Source organism: Solea senegalensis, linkage group LG5 (genome assembly GCF_019176455.1).
Source record: "Solea senegalensis isolate Sse05_10M linkage group LG5, IFAPA_SoseM_1, whole genome shotgun sequence".
In the NCBI taxonomy this organism is placed as follows: Eukaryota; Metazoa; Chordata; class Actinopteri; order Pleuronectiformes; family Soleidae; genus Solea; species Solea senegalensis.
Genome location: NC_058025.1, coordinates 19,539,353 through 19,557,243, shown reverse-complemented (window position 1 = coordinate 19,557,243; position 17,891 = coordinate 19,539,353). Strand labels below are relative to the sequence as shown.

The 17,891-nt window shown below is 39.6% G+C and overlaps 1 protein-coding gene across 4 annotated transcripts in view; it reads right to left on the bottom strand.

The window, feature by feature from the left end:
* Positions 1-15,718, bottom strand: part of ogdha (oxoglutarate dehydrogenase a) — a 29,863-nt gene extending 14,145 nt beyond the window's left edge. For 2 of the 4 annotated variants that reach the window (XR_006360429.1, XM_044025990.1), the window contains exons 1-5: positions 15,635-15,718; positions 10,693-11,088; positions 7,202-7,393; positions 5,039-5,141; positions 419-534 (exon numbers count right to left, since the gene is read on the bottom strand). Coding sequence is in view for 3 of the 4 variants with exons in the window: in XM_044025990.1 (XP_043881925.1) it covers positions 419-534; positions 5,039-5,141; positions 7,202-7,393; positions 10,693-10,932 (651 nt within the window). In the remaining variant the exon portion in view is untranslated. Of the gene's footprint in view, positions 1-418; positions 535-3,560; positions 3,606-5,038; positions 5,142-5,494; positions 5,589-7,201; positions 7,394-10,692; positions 11,089-15,634 lie in introns of all 4 variants that reach the window. The other 2 variants (XM_044025992.1, XM_044025991.1) reach the window with 2 other exon arrangements.
* Positions 15,719-17,891: the final 2,173 nt, after the last annotated feature.

The window sequence follows — 17,891 nt, the reverse complement described above, 5'->3', positions numbered from 1 at the left end:
GTTTTTGAAGGTTAAAATCCTACACTGTGTAACTTTAATAGGCTGAAAGTCCCACGATTACGTGGGAACAGTAAGTAGTAGAAAATTAGGCTGAAGTTTCAATTTATTTTAATGACAAATTGTCTTTAAAAAAGTTGAATAAGTATGAGCTATTCATATGAGAAAAATGCAAGCAATAAAGACCCATTTGAAAGTTTCTATGTTGAAGTATGTGGAACTAGATAACGAACAGATACGGCAGAATAATTAGAAAAAATGGCTGCCGTATAACAAAGTATAGTGCAATTGTTTACAGCAATACCACTAGTTATTGACAGTAATCAGTCGGATACACATACTGTGAAAACAGAGGCTGCCACCAATAAACAGGTTTATTGAAGACGCAGACATGTCAAGTTGATGTGTGCACTCTGTTTACCTCTAGGCGGCGAATTATTTCCTTCAGGGGGAGGGCACTCTCTGCACCTCCAATGAAGGTGGTGGTGGGCAGACGGAAAACCTTGTCCAGATCAGACTCATCCAGTCCATAGAAGCCTACATGTCCAAACCACGATAGGACAGGAAAAGGGAAACGAGGGAAAAAGAGTTGAGGACAAGTTGAAGACGCACTCCAATGACATGCAAAATGTTTGTGGGCAAATGACAACATGCATATGTAATTTAGTGATGGAAATGCATCATAACACAAAATGGAGCAACTTCAGAGCCAGAATAGACAGACAATAACAAATCAAAATAGAAGAAAACATGAGACATGAGACCAATAGACAGAGCTCAGTATGAGTTTCACCTTATTTCACTCCAAAAAAACAAATCCCAATTTTTTTCCTGCTACAGAAATCTGATGTATAGTCAATTATTTTACAAAACACTTCACCACATACAGAGAGAGGGATCAGGATGCAGTGATGGCATGCTAAGATATTTAAATGTTATTTTAACAACTTCAAACTGGTTATTATGGGGCACGTGGGTTATGAGGGAGAGAGGACAGATCAAGAGCCAGATGCTGTTGTCAAATGGGACACTTGAGAAGTTGACGTTCATGTGTGAAAGTGCTTCATGATCTCCATCATTTCTGAGCGGACCAATCCAGCGGTGGGGGGAGGGAATCTTTCATAATTAAAGACTCTCCTGTGTCCTTGGATGTCCTGATTCAAACAATCAAAGAGCTCCTCCTAAAAGCCAACATGCACCACCAAAATGATAGACTACAACCAATTAAAGTGGATTTTCTGATCAGTTGCTCCTTCACTCGTCTTCTCCTCTGCAAGGGGAGGTGATTAAGGAAGAGAGGAATGACTCAGGTCTAAAGAAACAAACAACAGCCTTAATGTTTTCTTTCCCCACAGAATTGTGTGGGGGTGCTTCTTCTGCAGCAACAACACACAACATGAACAGACTCATAAAGACAACAGTGTGCTGTCAGTAACATCTAAAAATTCAACAGAAAACAATACATTTGTAAAAACCCAGAAGACTGGAGCAAAGCAGAGAACAGAAAATAAACTCAGAAGAGAAGATTCAAACCAACAGATGCCAGAGAAACAAAATAAAAGGAAGAGGAAGCAGCTTCAGACCAACAGACACTGAAGCTTCACACCAGAAACTGAGCCTGAAACTTCAAGCCCAAATAGACCTTAGTCATTATGACGTTAAAACTGAAAGCACAGTGTAATGGACACCTTGCTCGTTTAGACTGATTACCTTGAAGACTAAATTATTCTCAAGGCCACAAGGATATGGTTTTACAGCCAAAAAAATACTTGCATTTTTACATATCCAAAACAATAAAGTTCACCGTGTTTTGTCACACAGGGGTTTTTATTATGAAACAAAACTTGCTTTGATGGAAAGCACATGCGTCATTTCTAGTGCCTTGCTATTGCTCGGTGACAACAAACCATTAGGGACACAAAAAACATATGTTGCCTCACTCACACAAGCTGAACCAAAAGATGAAAAGTCAGCTATTTCTGCTCCATAACCAACGCACACAATAACCCTGACAACATCATAAATGAAAATAAATAAAAATACTTTTATTGGTGTATTTTGCTATTGGTTAGATATGCAGCCTGGTTAAAAGACAAATCCCTGAACTTTCTACATCATGGAGAGTCAGAAGGTTAATGTTCATCTTCCCTGCTGCTCTGGTGATGAGCAGCATCCCAAAAGCCAGAAGGTGGGCGGGTGTGGTGGAGCAACTACAGCTTTGGGGTTCTCATCTATATTTCCCAGGGAGGAGCTGAAAAAGCTGGGAGGAGACAGTGTGAGTCCCTAACTCTTACTCCTCCTCCGCAGGTATAGAAGGCACATTTGGCCAAGCTATCATCATTAACCCAGAGCACTGAGAAACTTCCTTCTCTGTTTCTTGCCTGCAGGCAGGTGTTGGCATCTGGCCATCCTACTGGCCACAGGTGTGAAAGGGCGAGTCTGCAATATCACAGTGCTTCGGGGTGATGATGCCCAGCTAAATATGGTAGCTTGCATGCAGAGGAGGAAAAGGGCCTGCCAGAACGTTCGCATTTCCTTTCATCAGTGGCTCTCCCCTCAGTTCTACCTTCCACTCATTTGTTGATGTAGATGAGAACACTGGGGCTGTAGCTACACTACAGTGAAAGGTGGAGTTCACACCAGTGATGAACTGCTCCAAGACCGCCTCCTTAAAGCAGACCGGAGTTTGGTTGTTTAGGCCACAGCAGAGGTCTTCGGTGACATTCACAACTCAAAGGAGCCGTACCAAGGGTTCATATGCACCAAAGTTCAAGGCTAATGTGAACACACCCTTAGTGCTAATTGTAGACAATAACCATAGTACAAACCCAAGGACAACTTAAGAGTGTGCATTTAACATCGTGTGCATACTTGATAACAGAATGAATTCCATTCCCAGGGCTAACAAAGCACTTAATCACCTACTACATATTTACCTCAGAGTTTGAATGTGTGATGAACAAAGTCATCACACACACACAGTGCTGCACCAGACACATGGTAGCAAATATAAACCAAGCTTCAGAGACCTACACTAGTTCACTAGGAAGAGCAGGACACTATCAACAGCTGGGAGCTAACAAAGCTGACTACACTGGCCACAACACACAAGAGACATTCAGAGGAAGAAGCAGCACTGTAATAAACAGCATAATAGATTAACACAGACAACAATTGTCTTACAAACAAAACTGAACAGAAGGGAAAGAAAAATTATATTTTTTATTACATATTTTAGTGGGTTTCCTCTGATGCCTCCTGTGTATTGATGTCTTTTAGGGAAATGTTACCATACTTCTGAACTGTGTCAATCATCCCTCTGAAACCTCCCTCATCCTTCCAATGCTTAGACTTGGACAGGAACTCAGGAGGTAAGAGGTCAGAGGCGGATCCTGCTGCGACTATAATCGCTCTGCAGGCTGCAGCATCTGTTGCCCACCTCCTAGAGCTGCTGCAGATGATCCTGCAAACTAATGGCAACACTACCACAAACTACTGGCTTCATAGCATTGTGCAGTGACACAACAGCAGAATTATTGTCATTGCTTCTCAGCTTGTCATACCTCCAACTGTTAGGACACTCAGCCTCTCCTTGAAAACCGCCACGTCTGGAGGGTCACCAGCAGGAAGGAGCAAAGGAGAGAGATACCTGGACACCATTAATAATCTATGGCCCATATAAACCCAACAAACAAGTCCAGTTTACGGCACTAACAGCTATAATAGAGCAAAACACCGGCCCCAGCATCTCAAAGTCTCCACCACCTTATAATTTATCATCAAGTCAACTACTTGGTTAGAAACAGTTTGAATGTGGCCGAAGGCGGTGGAGAAATACGGATGAAGTTAACACCATGCTGAGGTTACTTAGTCCTCAATACAGAAGCAACACACAACGTTCTCCCAAACAGGAAGCCATTCTGCACAGGTCACCATTACTACAGCAAGGATGGAACTTAAGGTCTAGTCACATCAAATGTGACGCAAAGTTTTTGTGCAATGAGAGAGCTTTTGTACAAAGTCAATACAAACATGTGAATGGACATGAAATTCATGTCTGTCTTGTCAGGCAACAAAAATCATGCAAGTCCAGTAGAAACTGAGCGAGGACCATCTGGTAAGTGATAAAAATGTGTGTGTCACTTGATTCAATGTACTGGTCAGAATAACTATGAACATAGTAAGCTCAAGCATTAGCTACAGATGGTCCAGTGACCACAGTTAAGCACATAACATGAGCTGGAAAAATATAATAATAATTGGTGTGAATACATTACACTGTTGGTTTTCCGCTTGTCGAAGCGGACTTCTTCCCTGCTTCAAAAATGCAATAGCGCAACTTCATATGAGGCTAACATTGTTGTTGATATGGCAGCACACAGGACGTAACAGTGTAGTCTGCTGCTAAAAATCTTTGCAGAAGTAGAAGGGGAGGTGACGTTAAGGGGGATGAGTGACAGTGAGCCTCCATTTCTCAGGCTGGTTCTCTGCGCCTGGGGTGCTCAGTCAGCTATCACTTTGTGTAAGTAAATCATACAACCACACTTAAAAAGAGACACATAGTCTCAGCAGCGAGCAGCCAACAGAAGCAAACTGACAAACAGACAGCCATGGCTCAAAGCCAAGAGCTAAACCCGTCAGCAGACTAAAATCAATCAAATGCTCCAAATGTCAGCGCAGCTACTTTTCTAATGCATGAACATCAAGGTTGACATGAAGCTAGCAGCTCATCAGTTGAGCTGTACAAATAGTGACCAACAATGATCACCATCACTGAGGCCTGTGGTATCTAATCAACCTCAAATCAGTACAACATATTTCATCAAGAATAATGTTTCAAGGTTCAAATTTAGGTTAAAGTCTTGTGACACATGTTGGTATTTTTCTTCGACGGAAAATCTCATGTTCAGAGTCAAACCATTACACTTACATTGCAGTAGCACTGACTGTGAATTAATCCATCACTGGGACTTTGTTGTATAATTATACAACAAAAATAAAAATAAAATGACAGTGGTTTTCTGAGGGATTAGCACCTCACCCAGCTTATCCGAGGAAGTTATAATGTCAGTGGGGACACAGGAGTCCAGATCAGCGTCCATAATGCCAAGGGGGTCCAACTGGGCCACATGATGCCCTCGGATCTACAGAAGAGTAACAACAGTACAGAGCCACCCAGGACAGGAGAAGGAGGAAGAGCAAGAAGCATGACGCAACAAAATAAGGGAAAGGGAGTGGTGGAAGGATGTGGAGAGGTGGGTGCATGAGAACAGGCCGGAAAAAAAACAAAAAAACATCAGGATCAAAATGGGATTTTGCATCAAAAAAAAGAAAGAAAACGAAGGCGAATCGGACAACAGCAGGGCAAGAGCATGAAAGAGAGGGAGAGGAAGACACAGAGAAGGAAAGAAGCGAGAAAGAGGGTGGGTGGGTGGGAGGAAGGAAAGAGCAAGATTAACACCACAGGCTTATGTTTGTTTGTTAGTTCTGTTCTCACCAACATCTTGGAAGCCGGTATTGACCGGAGAATCATCAAAATTCACACAGTTGATTCCCAGAGGATCCAAATGGGCATTATGATGCCCCATCACCTACACACACGCAGGCACATCAAGACACACATTCACCTGGTTATCATATCACAGACAGCTCTTACACCTGGAGACACCGCTGCTGGCTGGATATCGAAGAAATTTGGAGGCCACTAATGTGATGTCTGTCTAATAAGTACGACCATTTAATTATCTTTATTGTTCCATATTATTATTGTTCCTTATTATACATTTTAACAGCCTGTTACCCAGTAAATGTGAAAGACCTTCCTCCTTTGCAGCAGGTTGGAAATTAACAGCAACTTAAAATCAAGCCAATTCTGGGATGCACCAAAAAAGTTAACATCTAGGTAATGTGAAATTATTATTTATATTTTAACAATTGATCACAGGTGATGTAACATATGATGGTAACAAATGACCAAGCTTATATATAGTGTATATAACTTAGGGGTGGGTAACAATTTAATAACAATACAATTCATGATTTAACTTTCTACAAAATGCAACAGATATATGAAAAGTTTTTCTCTTAAAGAAGTGATTGTAGAATAAATGTTTAAAGGTTCAATATAGAAACATTTAGTTAATTAATGTAATTATACGATAAACCTTAACCAAAATGTCAATCATATTAAAAATGTGACCAGAGGGACTTAATCATCAAGTTGAGAAACACTCATATGCTGTAAAAAAACAAACAAAAACACACGTTACAGGGGGCTCTGCAGGAAAAACCTCAAGAGTTACAGTATTAATCAACAGATCACCTTTTAGGGATTAGGAGCCAGAAAATATCACCAACTTATAAATGTTTTTCAGTTTTATAAATTAATTTTCAATTAAAAAAGCAGGATCAGTAATTGCAGGGTAAAGTTCTGAAAAAATGTTATTAAATTTATATTCAACTTTTGTCAATCATCCAGCAGTAGGCAATTACATTGTTGTAACCTGCTCAATGGAGCTTTCACTAAATGTAAACCATACACACACACACCATAGGAATTTGATTATTTATGGCCTCTTTTGTCATTTCTGTCAATTGAGATTCAAATGAAAGCTCTGAGATTACAAGCTAACAGAAAGCATCTGGACTCAAAATGGGTGAGAAGACAACAGTATAGACTGTCCATTTTGGATTTTTCAAATTGAAGGGAAGCCAACTAACTTGACTGTTTTATAGGCAATATGTATGGCGATTTGTGCAGGCACAGTGAGAAAAAAGGCAAGGCAAACATTGGGGAATGGAGTCATGGCTCTGTTTCAACTGATCTGACATTTATGACATGTCAGAAATACACCTATTCATTCAGGCATTCCAGTCCAGCCTGTAGAGCAATTGCCCAGCCTTAGTCACTTCACCCCACGTAGTGGATGTGTGTGTGTGTCTGTCTGTCTGTTTGTTTGTTTGTTTGTGCTTCCACACTTGCACTTGCCAATATGACCAACAGAGGCTGCCAGATGCTTGTTGCGTGCATGGGGTGAAGTTTGCGATCTCTGATTGCCTTGTTTGTTCTGCGATGATTCCTGCTCGACTTTTAAAATGTTTTTCACACTATGAGCTGCACAAACTACACTCCTACTTTTATCATTCTAAGGTGGAGACACCTATACAACATAATGTTTAAGCGAGTCAGACTGTGTGCTTGTACCTGGTACGCCCTGATGAGGGACTGGACTGCCAGGTGATCTTCCACCAGCTTCTCCACATTGGGCTGAGCACCAACCAGAGAGGAGAGCTGTGGAGCGACGAGGCTCGATGATGCAGAGAGACCCAGAGGAGAGTGGTAGGCAGCACCAGGAGGAGCACCGGCATTAGCGTTACGGAAAAAGACATCCCATGACTGGAGCAGGAGGAGTAGCAGGAGAAAGAGGAGTAATTAGAAGGGACAAGGGAAGGAGAGAGACAAAATAAAGAGATATATTAATAACCACTTGAATAAAATAAAACAGTAGACAAAAGCCAGAGGTTACTGTACTGTACTGTACTTACATTTTTCATATACTGCAAGTACAATTTGTTTTTACATTTATTGAATCTTAACTTTCACAAGTATCCTGAGCATAATCTGAAAAAGTAATGTGACTGTCTGACATACTGTGGCTCAATTGTAATCATAAAACATTCTACTACGCTGTAAGTGCACAGGTCTTTTGAAATGAGACGGGCTATGCCAATAAAAACTCAAGCCACAATTTCTACATTAAACCGTTTTTTTTGTCTCTGTTAGTTCAACATGAATGATGTACATGTGATGTAGTCTTCAAGACTGAGCTGCAGTCTTGAAGAGGACACTTCCAGCTAAATTACCTTGGACGCTTGATCACATAGCCCTGACCCAAAACACAACATCTCAGATGCGAGTACAGAGGTCATAAACCTCCATCACACACAAACAAGAATAAACACAGCTCCACAATTATGTCGTAAAAAATACATTCAAATAATCAGATAAAGTGTACATGATGAAATTGAAACTGCAAATGAACTCAATGTTTAGACAACAACTCTTGATATCATTTTCTCCCACTTGAAAGCAGCACAGGAAAAATGTTCTGGTAACAATTAAAGTTGCAGCTACGGGATGAGTCACACTGGTGTGAGCATGACTATTCAGGACCACAAAAGTATGACTGCACAAATACAGCTCAGTTCACCACTGGCAACATTTTTACTGTAATGATTAAGCAACATTTAACTTTTAACCTTTCTGTTCAGATGAGAAACCATCTGAGCAGAGCTGCAGGGAATTGATGTGCTCAATAAAAAGCTGGGTCATTTACTTAATCGTCGATACACTGCTTAGTAGTGCTGGGCGGTAGGACCAAAAATGTATACTGTGGTATTTTTCACAGCATGCGGGTTCAGCCAACTGGTAAAGTCACTGTTAGAGCTACACTTGCAATAGTTTGCAGATCTGCTCCTCAGAGTAAAAAACTGCCACACATTATAAACAATTACTGAGAGTTTGACAGTCACTTTACAAATCAAAGAACATTGTGTCATGAAGACACAATACGTGGTTCAGAACTGATTTCTATCAACACAGACAAACCTCTGTATTTCAACACAACAGAATAGATGTTTATTTCTCGGCTTGAAAATAGGGCTGAGTGACATAAGGAAATCATTCAATATGCATTAACATTGTTTAATATTTAGATGAAGACAACTTAATTTCTTTTAATATGTATCGATATGCTCATATATGGGAAAAGAAATTCCCCATGATTAAGAGGAATTCTAACCAGAACAAACTTTGATAAATTAATTTAGTAATAAACATATGTGAGCAATGCCAATTTGTAACCAAAATTTTCTGTTCTTCCTTCTGGTCATGTGGTGTAGCGGTTTGTGTGTAACTGTGGACATAGCGCCACAATTCCGGCAGAGGAGCGTATAGCTACAGACACGATGCTGCTGCTTGTGGATGACTACTTTTCAAATTCATCTAATAGTGCAGAAAATGGAAGTAAAATGAAGATTTCTGATATCACAGATTGTGTCCTCTGGATGTGAACTACATTGAAAGGTGGAAAGCAAATGCACATCGTTTCCCGGTCAGTGAGATAATAACAGTGTATTCCACAGACACCTGAGTCATAGGAGAGTTTCTCTGCAGTCACGGGTAGCTTTAGGTTTTCCTGTGGTAATTTATCTGTGTTGTACAGCAAGGGGATCCTCCCTGACAGATAAGATAGGAAAAAGCAGAATTTGCATTGAAACACACCAGGATGTCCGAGTAAATGCCATCTTTCAGAGACTGCAGTAAAGCTCTGTTACTGGGTCTTTATTTAGATGCCACAGAGGCAGAATGTGCAGCAGTGCATTTACCAATGCTGACATGTAAGCCTGTTTTAGTAAAAAATGTAAATCCATTTTTACTTTTCAGAAGCATCTAACGAGAAAAATGTTAAAGACATACACCAGACAAGTGTATTAATGGTAGGGGAAATATATAGACCACTGATATTATTGATCTTGTGAAACTTTGGCAGTGGTATTTGTGCATAAATATACTGAAAGCGAGGAGATCGTTTGTTAAAAAAAAAGGACACACTACCTCACCAGTATGGCAGTTTTTTGGTTACTTAAGTCCAACCACAGTCACGCCTACAAATTACGCCACACGACTGTACCCACCAAGAGCTTATTACGTCGCGCACACCCCCTGGATTACACATGATGTACGGCATGGCAATGAACATCATCTGCCACTACATGTGGAGATACGCAGACCGCCCTGTTGAGGCAACAGTGCCGTATGATAAAAAATCTAAACATTACAAAGACATAACTGAGGCAGTGACTTATCACAGAGCCAAGTCAGCATAGTTGAGACGTTTGGTTTTAAAAAATCTCATGAACATGCTTGACATTACCATTTTCCTCTGTGTGGTCTGATTGATAACTTTAGTGATTTAAATAAGAGGAAAGTTTATGAGTATAGAATAAAAGCGTTAAGGAAAAAAAAAGTTTTATTGTTATTATTGTTCATTTTTAATAGGTCATGAAAAATGTTTAATAACTATCGATATTGATCGATGAAGTAGTTATATCGTGATATGTTTTTCAGCCATATCGCCCAGCCCTAGCTGCTTATCATTTCCATCACTACCTTACATCAGACCCATCCTCTACTAGGAACCTTTCTAGAATTAGGAGCAGTAGGCAGCCATTGCACTGCGCCCGGGGAGCAATGGGGGTGTTGCGTACCTTGCTCAGGGGTACCCCAGCCCTGAGCAAGTTTCACAAGATCAACAATATCAGTGGTCTATATATTTCCCCTACCATTAATACATTTGTTTGGTCTTTAACATTTTTCTCATTAGATGCTTCTCAAAATAAAAAATGGATTTACATTAATGATAAAAACAGGCATAAATGTCAGCATTGGTAAATGCACTGCTGCACATTCTGCCTCTGTGGCATCTAAATAAAGACCCGGTAACAGAGCTCTACTGCAGTCTCTGAAACATGGCTGTTACTGGGACATCCTGGTGTGTTTTAATGCAAATGCTGCTTTGTCATCTTATCTGTCAGAGAGATTAGTTCCCCCATTGCTGTACCTCTCCACTGAGATGCTTTTGCATGGTGCAAACTGTTATGTAATTCTCCAATCAAGCAGTGGGCTGTACTCACCTTGTGAACACTCTTTGGGTTCTCCAGCCAGGCGTAATACATCTCCTCCACGTAGTTGGAGCTTGTCCCATTAAGGAATGGCTCAGAGGCCACTGGTGCCGAGTAGCACCTGATTGGCTGAAACGTCCTTGTGCCACCTGTGGAGGCGACTGTGATAGGCCTCTGCTGGCCAACAGTCTGAGCCGCCTGAGAGGCAGTAAGCGGACGCAACCGCGCCGCACAAGTCCTTAAACGATGCATAAGCAGTCCTTAAAGTATCACGCACACACGGTGGTGGTGGTCAGTCCGACAGGCCGGACGTTCCTCAATGTCAGAACCACAACAGGATAAAATTCCAATGAAGAGAGAGCCAGGACAGAGGGATGAAGGAAAAATGTCTACTGAACCGTCTGTCCACTGAGAGAGAGAGAGAAAGAGAGAGAGAATATGTTAGAGAGGGAGTTAGAAAACAAGGCAGTTAGAAATAAACATTGAAAACTTGTCTAGAAGGTAACCGAAGTTTATATTTCTTTTTTTACAATGAACATTAGAGACAACAACAGAAACTGAGTCATACTGAAGATAAACGTTTATTTATGTCTGATGAAAACACAGGATGAAATCCTAAAAATGCAATGGGGGCCGTTTTTCTGGTGCCACAGGTATCAAATGTGATTCCTCTAGGAGTGACAGGCAGATCAACAACCCTACAAATGTCCAACAAAAATTAATAAAAGAAGAAAACGGAAGAAAACCGATAACAACAGTGGTGTTTGAAAAAGCAGCAATAGCTTAAGGCAGTACTTCTCAAATAGTGGGACGGGGTGAGGTGTCGAGAGAGACAGGACGGGACAACTCATACCGTGCTTTGTACAGATAAATAAATAAATATTATCAGGTTCTCAATAGTATTTCAATTCAGGGGGGGCGTGAAAACATTTTGACATCTGGGGGGCATGACAGAAAATACTTGAGAACGACTGGCTTACAGGGTTTAAAGCAGCCTCACTAAATCATCAGCAGCCAAAGGAACTTGCCTTACCTCACTCTTTGCTTAAGCCTTTAGAATATGGCTGAACTAGTTAGTAAAATCAACCAAAATTATAAACACCAAAAAACACACAGTAAAGTAAACACACCCAATCACTCAGTACTGCTAACAGTACTGTTAACAACTGACCTGAACTTGGACTGTTACTTCAATCAAAAATCAAGTTTGAACAAATTTACATTACATGTCATTTAGCAGACGCTTTTATCTAGAAGTGACTTACAATGGAATTGAGTACAATCAGCCAGGGGTGGAGTCAAACATGCGACCATGATGTCTGTCGCACACAGGGTACTGGTCTTAACCACTGAGCCACTCCACCCCCAAATTATAATGACCTGTAAGCCATTTGAATAAATTCAAATATGTCCCCCTCCCCACACTGCCACCACCTCTCCCTCCAACTCACCATTGCAGTTCTCATTACTTTGTGTACAGTGTATTATTAACAGTGATGCAAGCATTCATACAGCATTCTGTAGAGTAGGATGGAATAAACACCCCCACACCAGCAACTTTTAACTAAAATGTAATCATGCAAAATTTCTATGTTGTAACATAAAACCAATAGAAAAAGCAAATGGCCCAACTTTATTTCTGATCTATATGGCTGCAGGACTAATTTTGAACAGATCATTACAGCTCAAAGGTGAATTTCACAGCCCATATTCTTAATATTATTGAACTTGAACATGTCAAAACATCGTAAGATGTTTGATGAGTCTTCAGAGAGACATCTCAGCAAAAAGACCAGACACCAAAAGCATTGCACTGCTTGAGACAGAAACAGAAAAATTAATCAAAGTGTCAGTGTAGAAAAGTCTTAAAAAGAAGAGATGAGATTTAAGTGATGACCCAACTCATACAGCACTATAAGTAAAGTGAGGTGCTTTGAAAATTAAATGCATTAAGAGTATTTATTTCTCAGTGAACTTACAAAACATCATTATTTGCTGTCACTCCATCCACTTTAACCTATCTAAACAACACTAAATCAGACCAATAATCCTTTTACCAGCCAATCTCCATTAATCATCATGTATGGAGCAATGCAGAACAAAATCTAATTTCTACCATGCTGGAAACTTAATTTGCGTATGTGCTGACTTGAGCCACCCCATCAATTCAGACCAGGATGAGGTGACAGCAACTGAAAGCCCAAGAGGAATACAACATCAGTTCAGACAAAGGAGGGAGAACAACATCAAAAAAGTGAAACAGATCACAGAAAACACTGGAATCATAAAGGTTAAGAGGTTGGCCTTTAAACATTAAACAGAGTTAATTTAGCCAGAATGTGCCACATAATTTGCTGTGTCACTACTTCATGTTTTTTGTGGTTTTTTTCAGGAAAAGATGATGGATGAATCACTTCACTGGTACATTTAGTGTGAATTGAAATGACTGCAATAAGACGTCTGACTGATCAGAGTGTGAAGATTCAAAGCATCTTAAGTTTCCCTCATCAGATGTAAAAACACTATACCTACAAATTGTAATATTACAATAATATATAATATAACCCTTACCCAAGTATTATAAAATAATAGAATGTATGGTTATCCTTAAAGCTTTAACTATAAATGTATGGTCACAGCCCCAACATTAAGTACATGTAAAGAAAAAGCAGAGTTTCTACTCTTTATGTTAAAAAATAGTGGCTGAGAGTCCTTAAATATCAATTCTAAAACTGATCCAAACCCAAATTATGGCCATATTTGGGCCGAGACCTGGTGACATTGCCTTGAAGAATAATGTTCATGGTGTTACTGCATTTACAACCCTTTAGGCACAAAGGATGAGCCTTCTAAAATTGAAGTTTATATCCCCCTATACACAGCAGATGCCCGAGAGAAGTAATGATCCACATAAAGCTAGAAAAGATAAGGCTCTGTGAATCAATTTGGAAGAAGTGGTCCCCCTTTTCAATTGTATTGGCGTATTTCCACCAGCTCGCCTCGCCACGGCACGGTTTAAGTAGCGTTTCCACTAGCATAGTACCTGGTACCAGGTACTATTTTTAGTATCTGCTCCGGCGAGGTTCCAAAAGCGTGCTGAGTAGGTAGTATGCGATGATTGGTCAGGCTGCCGACCACTGACTGACCAGAGTGCCGTCCGATCGACTGGATCGAAATCAAGCCGAACAGCAACAAACTAGATTAGTTGGTAGTAGGAATGCACGATATATCGGCATTAATATATGTATCGGCCGATGTTCATCATTTTTTAACATATCGGCATCGGTCCAATTACTAAAACTGCGCCGATTTTAACAACCGATGTTCATACCCGTCTAATTGCTGTTTGTGTATGTGTGTCGGGAAGGGGAGGCCATGCAGCATTTGCTTGGGCATATGACAGTGTCAGTGACGCAAGCGCAGCACAAGATACTTGTAGTTGGTTACTTGTGTCTTTTGTGACCTTGTTATTTGGAGGTAAAACATGTTTTGAAAATAAAGGAAGACATTCAAAAATTCAGCTTGCATGATTTTCATTCTGTACAAACTTTTTGCATCTCAGAAACTTTTTTTTAAAACATATATCGATATCGGTAGATATCGGTTGTCAGCCATAGCAGCAATATTAATATCGGATATCGGTATCGGCGGAAATAGTCATATCGGTGCATCCCTCGTTGGTAGATCAGTTAAAACTACTTAACAATCCTAAAAACTAATCTAAATTTAATCACAGGAGCTTCTTTTCAAGCGTGTGTAAGGGCACACTTGCACCAACAAACAAGCAGTTTGATAAGAGAGCATTTAAATTATAGTTCTGTACAAACACTGATTAAAAGTGAAGTGCACCTTCTATGTGCCAACAACAGAGCCTGAGCAGAAAATCCTACAAAAAGTTAGTTGGCAACCACTTTATTGATTACATAATCAATATTGATAATTGTAATTATTTATTTGGGTTAAGAAACTTTTTAGTATATTTAGTATCAATCACAAAATTAAGTCTTCTCATGTGTACTACTGTAGTAACTAAACAAGACATTTTAAGAGTCGTTTTAAAATTAAAATTTGCAGATAATTAAAAAAGCCAAATATTACTATAACATTTCAGTGAACCCCTTTTCTCTGTCCCTGCAATAAGTGGCGTGTGCAACGAGGGTCAATGGGACTGAAGGGAACTCCTCAGAGAAACCAGGACTCTGTCGTCGATTCTTTGAAGTGTGGAGGGGCAGAGAAACCTGAGTCTTCACGTGTCTCCTCAGCTGTGGTTTCTGTGTTTTGACCTTGTTGAGTCTTTCCACTCCCAGGCTCCATTCGCCGTTCCTCTGCCCGCCCTACATCTTACTACCGGACCTACCGATTGGCTGAGTGAAAGAAATTCCGCCCAGAAAACAATCACCACGGGATTTAATTGGCCAATTCCATTGTCAGTCAATTTGTCCTTTCCCGAGTCATAAGTTCTCGAAAATTACTGCTTCATCAAAACATTGTAAATTACCTCATGTGATTATATGATTGCTTGCTAATTTTAAACTATATGGTTAGGTTCTATGCTATGCTACATAATAAGCCAACTAACTGAAACGCCTCCATTTACTCTATACAACTGTCGATATTAGCACGTTAAGCTAGTGGCTAAACGGGTGCTAAATAACTTCCCTTAAAACGAGCCAACTCAATAAACTACATTTAATCTGTTTCTTCAGTTGAGTGAGTCGTGATTTTCACTAAAAATGAACGGTTGTAGTAAGTGTAATAACAGATGACCTGGCTCACGCTACGTTTGGTGTGTTAGCTAACCCGCGACTAACATGCTAACACGTTCTTTCTTTCTCAAATTCCTCAAAATGTCTTTTTAAAAGGTTTGGCAAACAGGAGGCATATGCTGTATCGGTGTGGACGCGCAGAGCACAGCGTCTCCCTGCGGACGCTGCCCCAAACCCCGGTTACTGACCTCGAGAAAAGCGTGTCCTCCGCTCCCGACTCAGCCGGTGTGCCCTTCGTTCCTCCCGGTGAAAAGATGACAACCCGGGCGCATAGACTGGAAGGGAGGCCTGCCTGGAAGTGACGCTTTCCTGATGACGTCATGTCGTATTTTGTTGTTATTTTTAACGATTAAAATATAATTGTAGTAACACATACGACATAACACATACTTTTTTGAGGGGTTTCTGAATGGCTTCAATAATGGCTTAGCCCTCTCTATAAATGTAGTGATTTCACACATTTAATTAGAAAATGTACTACTACAACGAATAATAACAATGATATTATTAGTAGTAAAATTCGTATTATTGTTGTTATTATTATTATTATTAGTAGTAGTATTATTAGTATAGTATTATTATAATAAGTAAAAGTAAATAGTAAGTAATAACAGGTAAACACATTTTAAATATGTATAGAGAAGAAATAATGAAAAAAGGTACTTTTTAAATAATTGTACAAAAACAATTCCAGTGCATATTAATCTCAAAGTTTACAAATAAAGCTCACTATTATTATTATTATTATCATTATTGTTATTATTATTATATGTAGTATATCACTCTTAAATTGATATTGTATCAATATAATGATCATAAAATATTGAAATAAAGTCAGGCCAGAAAACCTGCAGACTCATGATCATATTATTAGGAACAATAACAATGTGTTAAAAGTAGTTTTATAACTGGTTTGAACACCACACACACTTGTACGTCTCTCTCCCTGTGTGTGTCTCTCCCTCTCCCTGTGTGTATCTCTCTCTCTCTCCCTGTGTTTGTCTCTCTCTCCCTGTGTGTGTGTCTCTCTCCCCCTGTGTGTGTCTCTCTCTCCCTGACGGTGTGTCTCTCTCTCCCTGTGTGTCTCTCTCCCTGTTCCTTTATCTCTCTCTCTCTCTCCCTCTCTCTATCCTTGTGTCATCATCATGTCTAATCTTCAATTGACCACCCACCACATTGACGATCCGCATCAGCTGTTTTTTTTCTGTTGATCCATATAGTGCTTTTTTCCTCTTTTCATTAAAATACGCCCCTCCAACCTGTTTTATCACCAGCCGCCACTGGTCTTATGTGACTGATTGTCTGTCACCTGACACTCTGATGAACTTTGACTTTAGCTGGTCTTTAGTCTCTAAATAACTGCAGTCTCTTTTCTCAGGAGACTACAGTTATGTTTCCTCAGCAGAGCAGAACAAATGATCAACTCCACAGAGGAGGGGTGCTCAAAACTTTTGGGACCAAGGACCTCTTATTACTGGAAAAAAGATGCCAAGGATTCCCTTATAATCCTCACATATATTAAAAAAGTGCCAATCTCAGTTCACATAGGGTGATAGGAGGAGTACACCCTGGACAGATCACCAGTCCATCATAGGGCCACAAGAGACAAACAACCATCCATTCTAACACTCACACATATGGTCAATTTAGAGAGTCCAATTAACCCCCATATTTTTTTAATCTTCATATTGCATGTTTTTGGACTGTGAGAGGAAACCAAAGTTGTGTTTAATCAGCAGAATATACTGCAGTTACAGGTGAAATTTGTTTCAAGAACTTCTTGAAAAACATGGGATTAATAAACATAATTTATTTTTTATAGTCTATTTTCTTTCCTTACCCTTTCGTATTATTTGTGGATTTCTTAACATCTGTCTGTCACCACCAGCTGGACCACACCAGCACAGAATTTTAGGAGGGTTTTTTCAGGTTAAAAACATGATCAAGTAGACTTTTATTAGGTCGAATCGTTGTTCTGTCCAGTTGAACAACATGTCAAACTACAGATTAATAAGACATTCAATAAATGTAGGCCTATATTAAACACACCTTTTTTGTAACATACAGGTTGCCATGATGTTGGAAGTTTGCAAAAACAAATGAAATTATTCAAAACGTTACATTGTGTTCACAGTGGAATTTTGGGGGTCAGTATCACGTTATAACGTGATACTATATTGTATCAACGTGATAATTATATAAACGTGATACTATACTGTATCAAAGTGATAATTATATAAACGTAATACTATATTGTATCAACGTGATAATTATATAAACGTGATACTATATCGTATCAAAGTGATAAATATATAAACGTAATACTATATTGTATCAACGTGATAATTATATCATATAAATATGATACTATTTTGTATAAACGTGATAATTAGATCACATAAACGTGATACTATAATGTGTAAACGTGATAATTAAATGTTGAAA